Here is a 21078-nt window from a genome sequence, read left to right as displayed (position 1 = left end):
ACTGACAGATTTTGCTAACAAAAAAAATTGATAGAGTTCTCCTCAGTGTCCCTTTAACTTCGCCAGTACTCTTCCTGACCTGGTTTAGATGGCGTCTCACAATTCTTCCTGCGCATTTCACAAGTCAAGATTTGTGGCCCATCCTCTTAACCAGAGTTCCTTCTGTCCAATCTGGTCCCTTGCTGAATTGTTTTACCCTTACCGCTTCACCTTGCATGAGTTGACGACTCCTAGGTAGGTCAGGTTTGCCCCTATGCGAGGCGTGAACCATATCCTACTGTATCTTGTTGAGGTTTCAATAGTGAATTAACCGGAACAGATTTCCTTTTCTCTCCCATCTCCGTAAATCTGAACACATCACATGTGATACACAGCGTAAAGATATGAATAATGTTTATTTCTGTTCACATAATTACGACAATTTTCTGAAATTCCTGTAGAAAATGTCTTCTCCAACATATTCATCAATGCAAGGTCTGAACGAAAGCTGGAAGAGATGCACGTGACCGGCTAAAATATACATTCATGCAGAAGAACCCTAACGGCAGAACAGCCTAAGCTTTCTCTGGTCGCAATGCTGGACTGACAGGTAGTGGAGCACTTTTGAATTTTGTACTTGATTTACTGTATGGGCCTGCGCACGATTTTATTTAAACTATATTGAATAAATAAACCATATGGTTAAGAATCAACGACATCTGGACCAAATTTGTTTTTTTTATTAGCATTTTCGCTTCGAAAACATTCCTGCCGCGCTTCCAAGCATATGCATCCCTTCGTCAATGACTTCTGCTGGCAGGAGGTCCATCAGCAGCCGGTAAATGTGATCAATACAACCGCCACACGTGTAGTGAGCCTTGGGCACCAACTCTAGCACGGCAGTCCTCATAACGTGAGCGGCCTCACGAGGGTCATCCCGCAAAAACCATGACATGAGACGTCTACTAGCGAGCTTCGTACGATTCACAAACCTCTCGTCCAGTCCTTCTCGAATCTTCGGGCGCAGCATCTTCAAGTCGGAGTCCATCTCTTTTTCAAGTAAGTTACGATCGGTAATGGCAGTCCTGAAATGTACAGTGATTTTTTATGTCCCCGAGCCTTCATCTTTTCAAGAAGGAAAGTCCGCACATGAGTAGAGCTACGCAGTGGCAGGAAAGGAGAGACCTTCCTTAACCTGTGATAATAGCTCCAGTAAAATAAGTATTATTTAAGCACTCGGAGTTGGAAAAATATTCAGGCCTAAAATAAGACTCCACACTCAAACACAATTCGTATTAAAACGGAAATGACAGCTCTACTTGGGCCCGCTTGTATCCCCTTGCTCCGAATGTGCAGACGGGGACCTCGTGCAGATGCATAACATAACTGGAAACTTACGCTACCGCAAGAAATCCCTTTACACTCTAACCCAAGATCAAGACAAAGAGTACGAAGTGCACTTAAGGCTACTGAGTACCGAAAAGGAAAGCCCGAGTATGCTTATGCCACAAAACACCAGGCTGTGTGATATGAGCCCATAATACACCTGTACGTCCTCACTATCCCAAACATGAAATGTCTGGGAGGCACACACACGCATCGAGATGGAGGAGCCAGCTATAGGCCGCTCTTCCAGGGCAGCCTTTACTCCCCACACCAAAATACACTGCTCACGAAGCAAATATTTCGATGACCGTTGTGGTTCGGCGTGGCGTTCTATCATGCGGCTCTTCCAGAGACTAACTAGTCCCATCAACATAAGTAGATCATATGGCACAACACAGTTTTTCTCCACAGGCAAAAAACGGATACTGTAGGGTCTGATTTCCATGTCCTTCTTAAGTGTTCGCTCTAATGCGTCCCAGAAGACCATACACCATTGCACAGAATAAAACAATAATCAATGGTCTCCGGCGCATTGCACAGGCGGCAATTATCCGTCCATGGCACAAACATCTCCTTGCCATGAATCCGTGCCTTGACAGGCAGCATCGATGTGTGCAGTTTAAAGAAGAATTTTGCAGCATAAGAAGTGCACATTTGCTTAACACGTTTCAGAAGACTCGTGTCAAGAAACTCCAGAAAAGATTGCCGATACAATGATATAGGGGTCATCTGCCTTCTGGAGAGGCTATACAGGTAGTCTAATGAAAAGCGCACAATGAGGAAATCGAAAGTGCCAGCAACTTTCTTAAGGAATTGCCATAAAGGCCCTGCACGTTCGTGTCTAGTCCATGAGAATAGGAAAGGCACATGAGCGCTAAGACGCCTAATAAGTACGCCTAATAATAAGGGTGGTTTGGAGAACTGAATAAGAATAAACGCGAGACAAGATTATGCACGAATAAGTGAACAAGGCCAATTCCATCAGACTCTAGAGGAAGAAATAGGGTGTCACGACTCATGGGTTCCCATTGGGAGCGCCATACGAAGGTAGCGAATATTTTATGCACCACCTGCACTTTCTACTCGCACACTTTAAAAATTGCAGCACATAGGCAAGTTTCGCAACTAAAAATATGTTGTCCAGGGGATTTTGCTTGATTCTTTGGGCTGCGAGACGACATCATTTTGGTGGCATAAGCTGGGACTGCGGCGCCTTTCAATACCTAGGTGTTCCTCTGCCCCAAATTCCTAATAGTGGAGCCTACCGAGATTTACAGATAATGTCCATGAGGCGACAAACCCAAGCTTGGATGGGTAGGGCACTGTCAGTGTTAGCTCGGGCTCAAATTCACCACAAAGGGTCTTTGGTTCAAGCGTGTTAGAGGGGCATGAAGCGAACGCGTTGTGGCGCGTATGATGGTAAAGTGTGTTGGGGATGTGCACTGATGTTAGACAACAATGACCTGCAAAAAAAAGTTGCTGACGTTCAAAGGCAAACGCTTTCGCATTTATCCACTGCAGCAGACTGCAGTGCTCTCCAAGTTTTTTTGGACTGTGGCTGTAATTTTACGTTCTTGGTTTCCGCAAAGCACGCTATGTTTCTGCTATACGGAGTCCTTCTGGTGTAGTAAGGTGCCTCGCTGCGTTTCGACATTTCAATTGCACAAAAAGTTACTTTAGGTACGTTCAAGAGCAGTGCAGGTTTCGTCTCGTCAGAGCAGACGAGCATGACCAACTTGCGGACAAACCTGTCGCGAAGTGATCTTTATGTACTGTACTGAAACCACTTTGGAGGAATATTCTTCCACCATGAATTAAACTACTTAAATCTTCGACTCAAGGACGCTTGAAAACCAGGCCGCATGTTCCCTGTTTATGGCGGTTAATGCGGGGAACACGTCCACATCTGCGTGAGCATAGATACTAGCGCTGAACAGAATCATTGGTTGAGATAACTCCGTTCGTAGAAAATCACGTGCAAAGCGAACTCGTCCGCGTTACTCCAGATCATGCCCTTCACCAATCCGACTGCTGTATTAGCGCAACGCATTCGCCTGGCGCGTTGTCCTGTTGTATAAAAGTGCTATTATAGAAGGGCACCAGAATTCTGACACGATGCGCTACTTTTGCATTCTTGAAAACTTGGCTGCTGATAAACTAGGAAGCGCAAAATACCGGACGACGGACAGAGTAAGGGACACAAAAAACAGGTTGACGAGCGCTTACTCTGTCCGTCGTCCGGTATTTTGCGCTTCCTAGTTTACAACATGCATCACCAACTAGCCCGGCCGCTTGCTCTCTTGGCTGCTGACAGCACCGAATTATCCAGGAGAGAGAGAAACTTTATTGATTCTTTGTTGTTATCGCAGCTCGAGGCCCTGCTTTAGTTCACCTTCTTCTACATTATAAGAACAATAAATAAATGCGCAAAAAGGACGGGACAAGAGAGACGAAGCACACGGGACGACCGCTTTTCCTCTGTGTCCCGTCCTTTTAGCGCAGTTGGTTATTGTTCTTGTAATGTACCAACTCGTCGTACCAACTAGCCCACACCGCACTCTTCTAGATTTCATTTCTTCTACATGCCCAACAATTCTGGACAAAACCATTATTGAAAGAGAAAGAGTTTATGAGCGCAGTTTTTCCATCTATTGTAATGAAAGGGGGTTTGTACACAAACAAGTCAGGGGAAAGAGTTCACGGCGGGCGACACAAAGCGACGAGCAGGACAGCGAGCAGCGCCGACGGCCAGTCCAAAAAAACCAAGCGATCTCGTGCAGCGAGGCGACACTTCGTCTTCCATCAGCGCCTTGTCTTCATCGGCGCTCCGCCAGTGATCTGCCTATGCGGCATCAGGCGCGGCCGTCATGGTTGGCTACAGTAAGATTTCACTATAACAATCAATATATCCGCACATCTCCCGTCGGCATCCATGAATTTTTTTGCCATTAACGTTTCTGCTATGGTCAAAAGCGTTCCCCATTGGTTTTCTACGGCAGTCTTAGCTGCTCAATGAGAGCTATAGAAGAAAGATTTTGCTGCACATCGGAAGAATGGACCACTACCATCAATATTTCTGAACGCGTAACTTTAGGTTTTTCAATATTCAATTTTTTTTTTCTGAGAATGTTTGACATGAATGCAGCACGCCTACCCTGCGGGTCTGCTGCCCGCATGGGACGTTGGACCAGGCTTTGCTGATCCTTTTCGTCCTTTCTGGTCAGCCTCTGCTCCCACTGCGCTGCACTCAGGTTTTTAATGATTGGGTTTACAGGCGTTTGGTCACACCCACGTTTAATGTGATGTAATGTGAAGTTACTCCCGCACCAGGGAGACAGGCCCTGTAGTTTTCTGGGTACATTTTGCTCAACCTATTGAGGATGGGGTAAGAGTCTGTTTGCAGTTGCGCCATATGACAGACTCCTCTTTGTTTAGTGATTTGTGCGAACCAGATGGTCCAGGAAGCCTCTCACACTAATCATAACGGGGCGCGATTTCGCTAGCTTTGACCGTGCTTAGAGATGTTTCTGGGGTCGACATTGCTCACTCGGAAGAACGAATACTGTAAAGCCATGGTAGGGTTTACACACCTGGAGTGGACTAGAATTTACCTCCTTGCAGTGGAACGAAAATGCTCCGATCTACGGACACACAAAATTCAAACGCAAGTTGCCTTGGAGCTGGTGAGTCATCTTAGGTACCGTCTTTGCCAAAGGTAACCAGGCTGCCCGGTTTTGCGTCTCTCTCGTACAGCGGAGCTGTTACAGCTTCCCTGAAATTCAAATCTTCTTGGAAGCGGAGGATAGGCGGTCTCCTTACATTACAGAGAAGAGCTGTAGGGGTGGCACACTCGGAAGTGCACCATTACACGACTAAGAAGCAAACCATGCAGTCTGGATGCCTTTGTCGAATAAGCTATTTCTTCAGCCAGTCATTGTCTATTGGCACGTACCGGTCTTAGTGGTCACTTCTCCCCATCACTTCAGTAACTGATAAAACTTGCTTCTTTCTTCCACATGGCTGTACTCACCTGTATCCCGTTGGTTCGACTGTACAGACGTGGACGCCCGTGGCGTAGTACTGTCGCCGTAGTCCATCCGCCAGGGAAATGGCGGCCCTCTTAGATATGCTGTACGCCAGACAAAGCGGAGCTTGGAGCCTACCTGGGTTTCGAAGATGTGCAGCGAAGTCTGATGAACTGACGTCACCACCATGAATGGTCACACAAGCAGTTTCTCGCTTTCCAGAACGCGTAAACTCGAAGAGCTTCATTTTTAGAGCGACAGCCCTTTTTTTCCATGTGATGGCGTCAGCGTAATCATCGTAACCACAAAGGAAGGAAAACATAGGAGAGGCCGCAGCCTCAGGTATGTTAAAAAGAAAGCATAGAAAAAATTGATGATGGCCTAGCCTTGTTAGGCCAGGATATACGTAGCGAAAGCGTGGCGACATCTGGTTCGGAAGAGTTAATATATGAAAGGCGCGCATTCACTAATGCGCCTTTATTCACCTTTAAACCTTGAACCGTCGGGGCGTCTCCGCCTCAAACGGCAAAGGCCTTGCTTCAATGCCCAGCCTCGACACAGGGTTTTTTTTCCTTCAATGAGTGTGCGGGGAGGGTGGGACGTTGACCACGTGGTTGGCCACGTAGTCGGTCACATGGTGCGGAGCAGCTGCCGGCGGCGCGGCCCCGCGGCTGGTCACGTGGTGCGGTTTCCAGAGAATGCGCAGACCGGTGAGGCGCGCGCGATGGCGGCCCCGGCGCGCCAGCTGTGCACCGTGTAACTTGACTGCTCCTCGCGCATGCGCAGCACAGCTTTCCAGGAGCCACGCGAAACTGCTCAACTTCGGCCAGTGTAGCTTACGCTACAAAAAAACTAGGAGGGAGCATGACGTCAGGCGCTCAGCCTCTGCAAGCAATCCTCCTCTGACGCCGCTGCCGAGGGCCGTTTCGCGCACTGACTCTTGGGAAATAGGCCCTCCATAATTACCAAACTGCCAACCAGCTTAGATAGTGGTGCTTTTTAGTGAACGCCCGTGCTCCGCAACACAGCGAGAGAGGGAAACCGAAATCCGACTTAGAGCTGCCGCTGCCTTTTCACGCGAGGGCCAATTTTTCATTTTGCTTTCCATTATATTTTTTACAACTAGGCTTCAATATTATGACGTCAAGCTCCATCCTAGTTTTTTTTTCCTCCATGGCGCTGCCACCCTGTGGTTACGCCGTCACTCTGTCACGTGGTGCGGGAGCAGCTTCCGGCGGCGCGGCGCCGTGGCTGATCACGTGGTTGGTCACGTGACCAGCCACGTGGTGCGGATCCGCGCCGCCGGCGAAACCGAGCTGCCACAGCTGTGCGCATGCGCCGTGTCAAGTGGGACGAAGAAATGTTTTACGCACCCAGCAGGCTGGAAACAATGACTAGCCCTCCTCCTGCCTTCTTCACAAGTGGCAGAAATGCAGTCGCCACGGACAGCACGCCGAATGTGTTGACGTCGAAGACTCGGCGCACTCGACTCATTGGCTGCAAGTTTATATAGCCGATGCTCCCTACTCCGGCGTTGCACACTACTGCCCACAAAACTGCAGGAAAAAGTGAAAACGTCAGCGGATCAATATTCAGAAAGTGTTGACCTTGCAGAGTGAAAAGCTTTCTGGGTGTGATCTTATTTTGTTCCTTTCAGAAACTGCGAAAAAGCTGCTACCTTCTCTGTCCCGTAACGACATAGGTCGGTTTCCACCGTAGCATGGCAATGCATAGCAAGCATGAAGCGGCCCAGCATAGTTGTGATTAGGCTACCATTCCCTCAGCGCAAAAGTTGGCGGGAATCTGAGATTAAGCAGACGACGTCGCTCACCTCGATTGCCCAGCTCATTTTCCACTCTTTCTACCGCCGCGTCAACCTCTTCTTGCACGGTAACATCCATTTGCAGCACATGAATGCCGGCTCTCTCATTTAGAGCTCTGGCACCCACTCCAGAGGCGTCAAGGCATCCAGCGAACACGAGGAATCCATCACTGGCGAGCCACTCGGCCAGATGATGACCGAAACCGGTATCGCACCCTGCGTGTTTGAAAAATTCAGTATAGACACTTCTGGCTGCTTAGCGTGTGGGTATGCGAAAGCATTAGATCTTTCATTAGCGTTCTTTCCGCACGAAGACCGGCCCACGTGCGCAACTTCGAGCAGCACAGAGTGACTCTACAGTAAGGCCAAGCGCGCTAGAGGAAAAGCAGATGGCGTCGCGTCTGGGAGAGCCTCGGCAACGAACCTTCAAAGCCATGCGTGTTGCAGCGCACTGCATAGGTAAGCGGCCGCTGCGAGACAGTGCCTTGCCCGAGGCTGATCCCATCTGACTCCTACTGAATAGGATCCGTAAGGTGACGCCACTACGCGCAAGTCGCTTTTCCTCCTCACCTGCCGGCCTCCCCAGGAGTCGGATCTGGAGTGGTATCACCCGTGCGAATAGACGGGGCAGTAACGTTAGTATATATGCATGCGCCATCTATCGGCGCAATGCGTGCGCCTCGCTCAGGGACGCCGTGATGACGTCATAATTTTGAGACCCTCATGGCCTCAACAACAATTACGGTCGCGACGGAATTTTGTCTAATGGGGATATTTATGCTTTCGTATTAAAAACTGAAGTTTTTTTGCATTGAGTAGTAAATAACAAAATATAAGCCGCCAAAAATAATATCCCTGTGTTTTGCAGAGCAGGACGCACAGTACGACGCTCAGTAAAATCTCGACTCATCGTCTCAGAATGGGCACCGCTGATTCAAGCGAGGAGTTGGACTCCCGCAGATCTGTGGCCTCAACACAGAGTCCTTTATTCAAACAAGTAACGAAATTCTACGAAGTGTACTGTTGGTACCGGTAGTTAGTTAGCTATCGTAAGTAGGTTAAGGTGGTAAGTTACGTAAGCGCACCTCCTTGTTCTCCTGTCGCGCGTTTGCCAAACGTAGCGTGGACAGCTCACGGCCAGATCGGCACCGATGGATTGGTGCCCAAGCGCGACCATGCATTTGAATGCTAATAGCAGCGAACCAGATAAAGGTTCCAAGAAAATAAAGCAAAAGGTCAAGAACACGCGCAGCATCTCGAATGTTTTTGTCGTTCACACACGCACAACGAACCAACTCGCCCAGTGTACTCTTCAGCATCGGCGTATTTTCAAAAGGAGCCAGAAATATTTTCGCTTTCCACCCACACATTCACGTGCAAATAAGTCCCAGAAGCTGCCTGCTTTCTTCTCTTCTTACAACGCCAGCCATTCGAGCCAGTCCTCCATCTTGGAGTAGTCATCGATGTCAACGTCCCGTCCGCACCACGTGCCCTCCCAATTTGGCGTATTACAGCAGTCAGTATGGTGCAGTGTGCACTCGCATAAGCACGTGGAACCCGCTCGTGCGACTTCGCTTCACAGCGTCGCCTTCATGTAGCCAATGGGGTGCTAGCTTACATCGGGCCGCGTTATGAGTGTGGGGCACGTCCAGTGGGTATATAGTTCTGCGCCGTCCGAAAAAAAAAAGGGTGTAAAACTGCGAGCGTCAACTTGCACGTCAATAACCTTGCGAGTCGGGGATGGCCACAGCCGGCGCCCACCCGGAGTGCCGTCGGCTGAGGCAGGGTGCTGTCAATATGCTCGGGGCGCCGCCCGTAACTTGGGAAGCCGGAGCCTGAAAACGGAATGCGTGCAGCACCACGTTCCCTGTCAATTCGGTGTGGAACCCTCTGGGAGCCAATGGAGCAATGTGCTGGGAACAATGTGCTGGGGACGCAACCCGCAAACATGTGGCTCGACGCGTGCCCGCTCTGGAAAGCCCAGCAGATTTGTGCCTCGCCACGGGACGAAACCACCCCCCAACTCACCATCATCATCAGCCATCACCATACTCATTATGCACTGAGTCGGCACTTGGTCAAACGTTTTGTAAAGCACCCACCGCTTATCACTCTCCACAGCGTTGGGGCAAGCTGCCGTCATTTTATTGCGGTAGCGGTAGCAGTGGAACCTGGCAAGAACGCCGGCACAGTGTCAAGCCTCGGATAATGAAGCCTATGTTAACATCGCTTCCTAACCTGCCGCAGTGGATCTATGTTTATCGCGTACGGCTGCTGACGTGAAAGAGCTTGGTCGATGTCGGCCGAGGCCGTCGCAGTTCGATGGAGGCGAAAGGCTGGAAGCCCCTGTGTATATAGTGAACAATATCAGTGCATGTTAAGAAAACTCCAAGTGATCTATCTACCTGTAGCCCTCCACTACGGTGTTCCTCATAGCCTGAGTCGCTTTGGGGCGTTAAATCCCATAAAACCAAATCTAACATGGCCGCCTGATTTTATTTCATTTATTGTGCAGCGTATATGTTATGCTTTATGCCCGCAAAAGGCTCAGAAACTAATTTGCAGCCGGGAAGACGGCTTTGCAAGACTCACCCGTGATGAGCACTGCTTTCCCGTTGGGCTTGACCGATCCGTTGAAGAGCAGTCGTCGACCGTACCACAAGGACCAGTAGCCAACGAGCAAAGTAAGCAGGGCGAAGCCGAACGTGGCGGAGATTTGCTGCACCACGGGTACCGTCGACCCAAGGGCCCACAAGCACGGAGTGACGAGCACCAGCAGCCTGTTGATGGGGAGCACGCTGGACCAGGCTCGCGCTTCAGAAGAACGAACACCCCTAAATTTGAAAGAGCGCGGTAAACAATATGAGAACCAATGTGCAGTAAGCCCACTACCATCGTTGCTTCTCACAGGATTCAAAAAATCATGCGTAAAAATCATGCGTAGTCTTCCTCGAAAGCTCTTTGGATACCACTGAACGCGCTTGATTTATAGTTGGTGCTGAAAAAGCAAGCTGAACACAATGGCTGGAAGAGAGCTTTTTAAACCTGTGTGATATACTGCTGTTCTGAAATTCGGTCAAATTTTTAGCTTTGTACACGCAATTGAGTACGCAAGGCGGGGATAATCGACGCAAAACTCGTCCCCAGGTGTTACGCGGCGTTTCGCCCGTCAACGGTGATGGTGAAAAGCATTTATATAGGGATATATACAGAGAGGTGCTCGGGGAGAGGTCCCTAGTGGGTCTCGACCGTTACAATACAAGGCGGAGTCCCTCATTCCGGGACCCCGTTGGTCCTGACCGCTGCGCAGGTCCGCCGAACCAGGGCCTGTTGGGCCGATAGTTGCTGGCAGCCGAGCAGAGCCGCCTCCCAGTCCTCTCGGGTAGGGGAAGGGGTGGTGGGGGGGAGGGGGGGATTTTGCCTGCATGCCCAAACCATGTGAAAGGTGGCGTTGCGGGACTAATGAAGCTGATAACTGTATCCTTTCCCTTCCGGTTATTGCAAGGCAAAAATCTCCCAAGCAACAGCTGCGCCGCACTTGGAAGGAGATTAGCGTCGACTAACATCCCTTGCATGCTTAATTACGCGAAATGAGTGGAACCTTCTGGGGCAAAACTAAATGAATCAGTTTAGAAATTCGACCGCCTCTACGTTTGCAATATACACATTAACTCTGGCCTCAATGCCTAAAAAGTTTGTTAAATTATTTTCGTTAATTAGGTGCCTGACGATGACAATTATCATTTTACCTTTTTGTCCCCCTGGTACACAACTAATGTGCAGAGGTAGATTTCATGCACCCTTCAGCTGCTAATTATAAGAAATCTCAATTTTGATCACCCTGTAGTCCTCATGCTTTTGTTCATCAACATCGACCTGGATAACACTGTATTCTTTCCAGGCCACACTGTACATCCGAAAAGCGGTAGAGTATTCTCTACATATGAAGTGCGTTTAAGTAAAATATAGCAGCACTAGGCCAAAGTCGCTAAAAGCAAAACAACTCGTCCTATACGTAACATATAACACCGGCGCACTTACCTGAGCGTTGCTAAAAGCGACCGCAGCTGAACAGCCAGTCTTTTTTTGTCCGTCGCCGCTGAAATAGACTTTGCGCCACGTAAACAACTCAAAAAAGGGAGCCCGAGTTCGGTTCACGGCGACTGCGCACTTTTACACCGGTACAAGGATCACGAGGCGCAGTCAGTCCAGTCCAGCAGGGACGCTGTCACCCGCATTAACTATCGTCTTTCGTTGGGGAACTCACTATATACGATTCGCTTATCCCGTTTCAGCGGCGCAACCAGCCGGACGACGCCTCACTAAGACAACGGCCACCAACTCGTCCTCGCACCTACCCATTTGCATACCTAAGTGCAAGTGCTGCCACCTGCTGCACCACGCTCGCAGGAGCGTATTATGTCTAGCCTACCATTGTGCTTTGTGTCTCGATGATGAAAGCCGGAAGAGTGCATTTTACATTGTGTGCACGAGTCGGAACATTCCCTATTCGGGCTTTTGCCAGCACTCTTGCAATGCGTGGCCTTCGGCTTGCTCCGCCCCAGCGCTGTACGCGCAAATTACAGCCGTCATAATCATGGCAGAGCGAGGAGAGCGCTTCTGCCAGACATGGAGAACGGCCCTAAATAGACCACACGCCTCCGGCAAGCAGTGTCCAAGTCTTGCGTGCGAGGCGAGAACAATCCACCGCTTAAACAGCCCGCGAGGCGCTCGCGCGTAAGAATATGAATGAGTGATCTTTTCCTCCTTATGTTTAACATGCAACAATGAGAGCGTGCATGAATGGTTTGGTTTGGTTAGTTTAGGTTAGGTTAGGTTAGGTTAGGTTAGGTTAGGTTAGGTTAGGTTAGGTTAGGTCCCCCGGCAAGCAGTGTCCAAGTCTTGCGTGCGAGGCGAGAACAATCCACCGCTTAAACAGCCCGCGAGACGCTCGCGTGAAAGAATATGAATGAGTGGTCCTTTTCTCCTTATGTTTAACATGCAACAATGAGAGAGTGCATGAATGGTTTGGTTTGGTTTGGTTTAAGGGGGTTTAACGTCCCAAAGCGACTCAGGCTATGAGAGACGCCGTAGTGAAGGGCTCCGGAAATTTCGACCACCTGGGGTTCTTTAACGTGCACTGACATCGCGCAGTACACAGGCCTCTAGAATTTCGCCTCCATCGAAATTCGACCGCCGCGGCCGGGATCGAAGAGTGCATGAATGAATGAATGAATGAATGAATGAATGAATGAATGAATGAATGAATGAATGAATGAATTAATGAATGAATGAATGAATGAATTTTATTTCCGTCATCATGGGGCATCACGGTCGGCGCGCAGCAATTAGAAGGGTGCTCCTCCCAGCCGGCTCTCAGCATCGGAGACCACGGAGAGAGTCTTGTAGCGATCTGTCTCCGCCTGACGGATGATGAGTCGTTGCTGATCCGGGTCGTGGCTCCAGATCAGCTCTTCCCAGGTGGCAAGGTCTGGGATGCTTTGTGATTTAGCCCCAGAATAATCCTGACACTCCCAAATTAAGTGATTTTGTGAAGTCATTCTGTGGCAGTTACTGCACAGCTCAGGTCCCCCAGTGTCTTCATCGTGTAGTAAAGAGTACGGAAAGAATCTGTTGACCAGGCCCTGCACACCTTTGGAGTGAGCGACCTATCCGGAAGTGAGTGCTCTCCTATCCTGTCTAGGTGTTTTCATTATTTCTTTATACTTTATGAGAGGGTCTTTATTCCTATTCAGGGGCACTTCCAGAGCAGCTCTAATGTACAATTATCGAGCGAGGCTATGAGCAGCCTCATTTCCCGGAATGCCCTCATGAGCAGGAACCCATGTGAGGGAGACCTCTTTGCTTGAGGGGTATCTTCTTAGTAATTTGTCGGCTTGACTGGAGACCACCCCCTTCCAAAAGTTGTGAACAGCTGCCTTACTGTCAGACAACATCATCTTGGCTTTGGTACTGACGCAATCTAGGGCAATAGCAGCCTCTTCTGCCACTAACGCATTCTTAGTATTTATCGATGCAACAGTCACTTTCTCCCCATTCCCGTCAACGGCGGCCATGACGGAGGCGTCATCAAACCCACAGGCTGCGTCGCAGATGGCTATGTTATCCGACGGGTCCCGGGCAAGATTGTTCATTATTGTTCGAGCTCTATGTCTTCTCCTTTCTTTATCATGCTCCGGGTGTATTTTCTTAGGTATACTGGCAATTTTGAAATGCTTCTGTATGTCTGAGGGGATCAGCTCTGCAGTATACGGGGGTTTCCTCTCGCTCTCCCCTAGGTCATTGAGGATCTGCCTGCCTGCTATTGAGGAGCTAAGCCTCCAAATTTGCGCTTCTCTTACTGCCCTGGTGATCACCGCAAAGGTATTGTGGACTCCCATGCTAAGCAGTTTCTCTGTTGAGGAGTTCGGTGGGATGCAGAGAGCTCTTTTGTATGCATTTCGCATTAACTTGTCTATTTTCTCCTCCTCTTGCTGACTAATATTCAGAAATGGAGTCGCGTATGCAACCCTACTCACTATGAATGCTTGTACTAATCTCAGGAGACAGTGCTCTCGCAGGCCTTTGTTGCTGAGCGAGATCCGCCTAAAGATACCTACGACCTGGGTGACATAGGTACTAAGCTTCTTGGTAGGGGTTGTGTTACGTCCGTTCGTCTGGAGAAAGTATCCAAGACCCTTATGGTGTCAACCCTAGGTACTAACCTATCACCAACGACAACCTCTATCGGGCCGTATAGATGAGGGAAGCGAGTCTCTTTCTTCATCTGGTCTTTGGTATTAAGCGAGAAGATCTCAGATTTTTTAGGGCAGCAGGAAAGCCCTCTCAACAGAGCCTAGTTTTCAACTACCTCTGCCGCTGCCTGCAGTCGGTACGAGATATCAGCGTACGTTCCCCCTGCTGTCCAAATGGTTATATCATCGGCATAAATACTGTTCTTTAGCCCCTCAATTTTATTTAGTCTGTGGGACAGTCCTCTCATGGAAAAACTGAAGAGCATTGGAGAGAGGCCTGAACATTGAGGGGTCCCCTTATTGTCGAGCCCAATCTGCTTTGAGAAGAGCCCTACAAAGCTTATATTGGTCTTTCGATTGTTTAGGAATCTTTTGACATAGTTAAAACACTTGATGCCTACTCAGGACTCACTGAGGCCTTCAAGCACCGCTCTATGCTAAACATTATCGAAGGCTTTTGTAAGATCCAACCCCAAGATTGCCCTTCCCCCTTTAGTTCCGTTGGGATCAAGTATATTATGTTTAAGCCTTAACATGACGTCCTGTGCGCTAAGACGCAGTCTATAATCTACCATTTCAACAGGCCAGAGTCCCTCGCTCTCCATGTAGCACGAGACTTGTCTGCACCACCTCTTCCATGAGCTTGCCCAAGCAAGACGTCAGAGAGATGGGTCTCATGTTGCCCAGATCAAGACTTTTGCCTGTCTTAGGGATAAGTACTAATTTAGAGACTTTCGATTCTTCCGGTAAGTCTTCCCCGTCCCAAATCTTGTTCATGAGCTCAGTTAGAAAAGAGACAGAATTATGATCCAAGTTCTTCAGAGTGGTGTTGGTTATCCCGTCAGGACCTGGAGCCGATTTCTTTTTCAGGGCCTGTGACACTGCCCACACACCTGCAACCTCGAATGTAGAATCAATGCTTCTATTTTCCCCGCCTTTATAGTCCGGTAGTGGAGAGCCTGGGTACTGACAAACATAAGTTTTGCAAATCTTATGCATTCGTTTGGTAGAAGAACCACTTTCGTTTGGTAGAAGAAACAGCCCGCGAGACGTTCGCGTGAAACAATCGTGGGAATTCCGGAATGCCGTATCCTTCCCTGGTCGGCGAGGAGCGCTGTGGAGACGCAGAAAAGCCGACTATTTACTCCTTCCCCACGGGCGAGTAGCCAGAAGGTCAGCTCGAGTGCGCTGCGCCGCCTCATTCCTCAAGTCGGTCACAAGCGCGCACCGCCAGGTGCCGCCGGAACGGTCGCTGATTGGCTGAAAGTGACAACGGGCAAGAGCGCCGAGATTGGCGGGTACCGACTGTGGCCAGAGGGACATTTCAACGAACCGCAAAAGCGAGAGGACGCAAGGCAAATACCTCCCATGTTCCCTCTTTGTTGTCGCCATCTTGCCCCGTCCGCCGCACGACCAAGCCAAACGGCAAGGGTCGCAGATCAAGCAGCTAGTGATTTTGGCAGAACCCAATAAACGTTTGACCCCGGGCAAAGCGTCCTGTTCAGTGTTGTGTTTATTTCGCATTTCCGATGCGCCGCCGTGAGAACGGCCGCGCGTGGTGTACGATACCGGGAGCTCGGAGTTCGCGGCCGAGACCTCAAAGGAGGCTCAGCGGCCTTGTAAGAACCCCCACACAATACGAATGAGTGATCCTTTTCCCTTTTTTGTTTAACATGCTACAATGAGAGAGTGCATCCGTTTGGTAGAAGTACGTGCTGTCTGCCGAGGGGCAGTTCTTCCAGAGAGCTACACTCTAGCTTTCGTCACCTGTTGCTGCGTGCCTGTGGTGACACGGACGCGCCGGTACAGCAGACACGGGCGCGGACATCATGAAGCGGGGGCCACTCGCTGTTGACATCTAGCGCTTTCAAAATTCGATCCTTTCAATAAGTGAGCTGAGCCTCTTCGTTATTCCGTAGCGCACTGCAGGAAACAGAAAAACAGGAGTGCTTAGCATTTCTAAACAGACAGGGGCCTCTACGCGCGGGGTCAGCCACATCCCATTCTAGATCGCGTTAAGGCTTCAGTGGCGAACCGCAAGAGATTTCATTTTCTCTGTAATCCCCGTAAAGCCAAGCGCATTATATGCGATGCAGAGCGTAAAAATGTGAATAATTTAGATTTCTGACCACATAACTACATAAATTTCCTAAAATGTCTGCAGAAACTGTCTTCTCCAACATATGAACGCAAGGTCCGAGCGAAAGTTGAAAGAGGTGCACGAGACCGGCTAAAAGATGGATTCATGCAGAAGCTAACCCTAACGGCAGAACAGTCTACACTTCCTGTAGTCGTAATGGTAAAGGCCTGCACACGGTTTTTGTCGCCCTTAAACATTAAGAAGTTATCAAAATTAGCTTAATTCAATTATCTACAAGTCTTGTGCATTTCTGCCTCGAAGTGACCGTCCATGTGGGAACCCTGGAAGTTCATAACTTTTATCAAACGTTTTCAAAGCCTGGGCGTTACATGTCTTTCACAAGGTTAGACTTGAAAGGTTTTGAATAACCCTCGGAACATTCGCATATGATAAGCGACTACCTGTGTGCGCAGACATGTCAAGGAAGGACAGACGGACGGTTATAGGCTATCCTTATTTATCGGGGAGGTGGGTAGCGCCACCTTGTCTGAAATAGTTGTTCTGCGAATCCATTAATCCAAAATAAGTCGTATCTAACCCCCTTTATATTCTGGATCACTCGAGTTGATATTCACCAACAACCCAGTTTTTTACCCACGTAGCAGAAAAATTGGAAATTGGTTTTTGAGGAAAGGAAATGGCACAGCATCTGTCTCACTTATCTCAGTGGACACCCGAACCGCGCCATAAGGGAAGGGATAAAGGAGGGAGTGAGATAAAAAAGGAAGAAAGAGGTGCCGTAGTGCAGCAGCGCAAACCGTGCCGCTGAGTGGCGCTGCCTCTGTCGCTTTCATTAAAATTAGACAACTGCGTTGAGCGAGTACAAACGACATCCGTTTATTTCAAGTTACATGACACGACTTGGGGCGGTCTTGTTTCGGTTTCGCAACACATCCCCCCCCCCCCGCCCCCGAAAATGACAAGTCAATTTTTTTTTTCCTTTTACGTTAACTCTAGGGGATACACGAGTTCGATTGGTCTCTTGAGTGTTCATCCTCCAGATATTCTCAGAAGGCACGACCGCACTTTCCCGTCTCTTCCCGGAAACAGTTTATCAATCCTTGCGATCTTCCACGGCTGCCGTGGTTGAAGACTGTCACGAAGAAGAATCAAGTCGCCTTCCTTGATCGTTTTTCCTTGGCGCTCGTTCTGACCTTCTACATTTCGCAGTTGCTCTAGGTACTCTCTGGTCCACCTACGCCAGAAATCTTCTGTGGTCTGCTGGCTTAGGGTCCACAGTCTCTGAAAGGATATGTTGATTTGGTCAGCTTCGTTTTTTCCCGCGTTAGGCAGCGACCTGAGGCGTCTTCCTGTCAAGAGGAAGGAAGGGCAAAGAGGTTGCAGTTCTTCGGGTCCGTCGTATAGGTGAGTTAAAGGTCTGGAGTTCAATACAGCTTCAATTTCGGCCAAGGTCATTGCTAGCTCGTCGAAGGACAGAAACCTTGAAGCGATAACTTCCTTGAGAGCAAGTTTGGTTGATCCCACGAGTCGCTCATAAAAGCCACCCCACCATGGGGCGCGCTCTACTATGAACTTCCATTCGATTCATGTCATTGCAAAGTAATCAAGCGCCTCTGGTTTCCGGATAGAACTCCAGAGGTATGAAAGATCTTGGTTGGCTTTCTTGATGGAAAGCGCGTTGTCACTGTAGATGACTCTGCATACACCTCTCCTTGAGATGAAACGTCTGAAGGTCATCAAAAATGACTCCACTGTCATGTGCCTTGCAAGCTCTGAGTGAACTGCTCGCGTTACGGCACAGGTGAACAGTATGATTTAGGACTTGTACAGCGAGTCTTCTCCTTTCACCAGAAGTGGTCCTGCAAAGTCTACTCCTGAGACCTCAAAGGGTTGAGTTTGGGTCACTCGATCATGTGGAAGCGGTGCAGTCACTTCAGTCGCTGGACGAGCATTGTAGCGCTGACAGGTTATGAATCCTTTGATGATTCTTTTTACCAGCTGGCGGGCTCGTACAACATGGTGCTTCTCTCTCAGCTGTACCAAAGTATCCAGTGCTCCTCCATGTAGCACTTGGTGATGTGCTTGACGCCCGAGCAATTCTGCTAGGTGATGTCGCGTCGACAGTACAATTGGATGGCGTTCGTCGTACGGCTTGCCACTCTGTTGAAGTCCGCCGCTTATGCGGAGAATACTGTCGTCAACAAACACTGGAGTGTCCCTCAGCGGCGAGTCTGCTGGAAAGCGATCTCCTTTTTTCGCACATTGAATTTCTCTCTCCAGGTCTTCTCTTTGAGCTTGCCGTATCGAGTATTTCTCGGCATCATCCAGTTCAACTGCCGTCAGTGATCCTTGGTTAGTGCTCAGATGTCGTAGCTTGTTGGCGTACCGTAATATCGAAGCTGTCACACGGAAGAGTCTCGTTGCATTGCTGTATCGATCTGTGTCTAACAGCTTTGGAGCTTCAGGGGAACTTGTCGCATGAAGGCGTTCCACAGTTCGCTTTTCTTCCTCCATTGTCGGGATGTTCCTTGGTAACGAGAAGCATGGTCACGTGTTTTCAGTCGCGTGCGTCCAGGACGTTCCCTCCCACCAGGTGGAACTCTCAACAAGCTGATCAGCTGTAACTCAGCTGGTCATGAGATCCATCGAGTTCTCGGATGCGGGACAATGTTTCCATGCAGAGGTGTTGGTAAGGCGCTGAATTTCAGTTACGCGATTCTTCAGAAATTATTTCCATTGAGAAGTCTCTCCTGTTATCCATAGCAATGCGATTGTCGAGTCAGTCCAGTAATGTGTCACCTGTGGTGGTTCTCAGGATGTATCGACTACGTCTGGCCGCTAAGAAATACGCAACCAGTTCGAGTCTCGGGAGAGTCAATTGCTTGATCGGGGCAACCCTTGACTTGCTAGTCAGGATACTCGAAGTTGTGATCCTATCCCCATCTGTTACGCAGATGTGGGCGACTGCACCGTATGCCACTGGGCTGGCGTCAGCAAATACGTGCAGGACTGTTTTGCTGACAGGTTCGACTGTGCCGGCTTTGTAGCAGCGTTGCACTTGAACTCTTTTCAATTCGTTTAGTTCCTCGCACCACCGCATTCATTTCTCGTCCAGATCCTGTGGTAGGATGTCATCCCATTCCATGTTTTTTTTTTGCCACATTTCTTGGAAAAAAGCCTTTGTCCGGACCATGAATGGTGCTAGCCATTCAAGTGGATCATACAGTCTTGCTGTCGTCTTCAGAACATACCTTTCAGTGCTTGTTCCTGGCTCCGGCAACTCGCTGGACTGTGGGTGAAAGAGAGGTTATCTGTGCTAGGATTCCATGTTAGTCCTAACACCTTAAGGACCCCTGGGAGGTATCCGACAATCATCCTTCGCAAACTGTTCAATGTCAGGTTGTTGGACGCCCACTTGTGCAGTGTCATAGAGGACGCACTAAATGTGGTCCTAGCTTCTTCATAGATCTTCAGGGCTCCCTCTTCATTTTCTGCTTCCGTTAAGAGGTCGTCCACATACAAGGAATGCGCCAGCAGTGATGCTATGTCCATATACTCTTCTTCCATATTCTTCAAGTGATGCTGCAGAGTTGCGGTCAACAAGAAAGGACTCGATGTGGTTCCGAAAGGAACTCGCTTCATTCGAAAAGTCTGCACTTCTCCTGTTGTTTCACCCGCACCTGGTTTCGTATGGTACACCCGAAAGCGCAATGCATCTCTGTCGTCCTCTCTTATCCCTATTTGTAAGAATGCTTCTTCAATATCTGCCCCCAAGGCTATTCTGTTGCTTCTGAAAATCAGTAGCAGTGCGTAAGGTCAGCTGTAAAATTCGGACCGCTCTCGACGCTTTGGTTCAATGACTAACTTCTGTCCACGAGACGAAGCATCGAAAACCACTCGCAGTCTCGTCGTATTGCTCGTTTCTCGGAACACCGGCTGATGCGCCATGTAGTAGATCAGCTTTCAATCTTCTTCCTTTTCTACCACTTTCTCAGTTACGTCTTCCATGCAATACTGTCTGATGACAGCGTCGTAGGCTTCCAGCAATTCAGGAGTTCTTCGAAGGCGGTTTGTCAGTTGGGACAGCCGTTTTTCAGCAGTCTCCTTGTTGCCACTTAGACCGATGTTTTGCCTCCAGGGAAGGGCTACCTCGTATCGTGATCCACTACGCCGTATATTGTCTTCGAAAGAATCGAGCAGCCTTTGCCCAACAAAGTTGTCATCCGTGACTCCGCTAGACTCCGGGGTCCAGATACGGTCCAAGCAGTTTATGGTCTTACTCTCGGCCAGTGATATGCGATGGGCAATGGTTTTCATGCACTGCGAGTCAACTACCTTTCCTTCTACTGGTCCTTGAATGCGCCACCCAAAAGCAGTCTCGACTGCTCGTAGTTTTCCGTCTAGGGCTTGCTTCTTCCAGTTACAAGTTCCCAGTAATGCTCTGACCCTCCGAGGAGGTCGATGACACCTCTTTTGTTATCGCAGGTCCCCTGTCGGCTGCAGCCAAAGGTCAAAGTAGTTACTTGATCCTGTGTTCATGAATCGGGATTTTTTGTTCATATATTATGTTTGTCTCAAGAACTTCGATCTGTTGGATCTTCATGTTTTGCGCTGTTAGCAACACCAGCACTCTGCTAAAGTCTCGCTCTGATTGGTGTCCATCAAACACGCCAACCGTCAACATTTCTGTTCCAAGAACTCGATACCCGAGTCTTTCCGATGCTCGCTTCGTAATGAATGAGCGTTGGCTACCACCGTCAAATAGAGCACGTAAGTATACCGCTTTAGTTTTACCGGCACACAACGCCATTGCCGTTTGTAGCAGTACTTCTCGTTTGCGAGTTTCTTTCACTGTAGATTGCAAATTCACTGGCATTTTTGTCACATGGGTAAATTCTGGACCGCACACTGTCGTCGCATGCCGCCCTGCACCGTTACCGCATTTAATGCTGCTTCTGCACTCTTTAGAACGGTGATTTGGATTCGTACAGCGGAAGCAGCGTCTTCCCG

General features: G+C 49.1%; 1 protein-coding gene across 1 annotated transcript; it reads right to left on the bottom strand.

The window, feature by feature from the left end:
- Positions 1-512: 512 nt before the first annotated feature.
- On the bottom strand, positions 513-19635 carry LOC144103664 (dehydrogenase/reductase SDR family member 9-like). Its single transcript, XM_077636325.1, has 6 exons — positions 19484-19635; positions 9805-10046; positions 7222-7428; positions 6764-6946; positions 5396-5528; positions 513-1064 (listed from the first exon to the last, which is right to left on the bottom strand). Exons 1-6 carry the CDS (start codon positions 19633-19635, stop codon positions 722-724), a joined length of 1260 nt encoding a protein of 419 aa, XP_077492451.1. The 3' UTR covers positions 513-721.
- Between the last annotated feature and the right edge of the window lie 1443 nt (positions 19636-21078).

Source organism: Amblyomma americanum, chromosome 9, assembly GCF_052857255.1.
Source record: "Amblyomma americanum isolate KBUSLIRL-KWMA chromosome 9, ASM5285725v1, whole genome shotgun sequence".
Taxonomy (NCBI): domain Eukaryota; kingdom Metazoa; phylum Arthropoda; class Arachnida; order Ixodida; family Ixodidae; genus Amblyomma; species Amblyomma americanum.
This window is presented reverse-complemented; position numbering and strand designations above follow the sequence as displayed.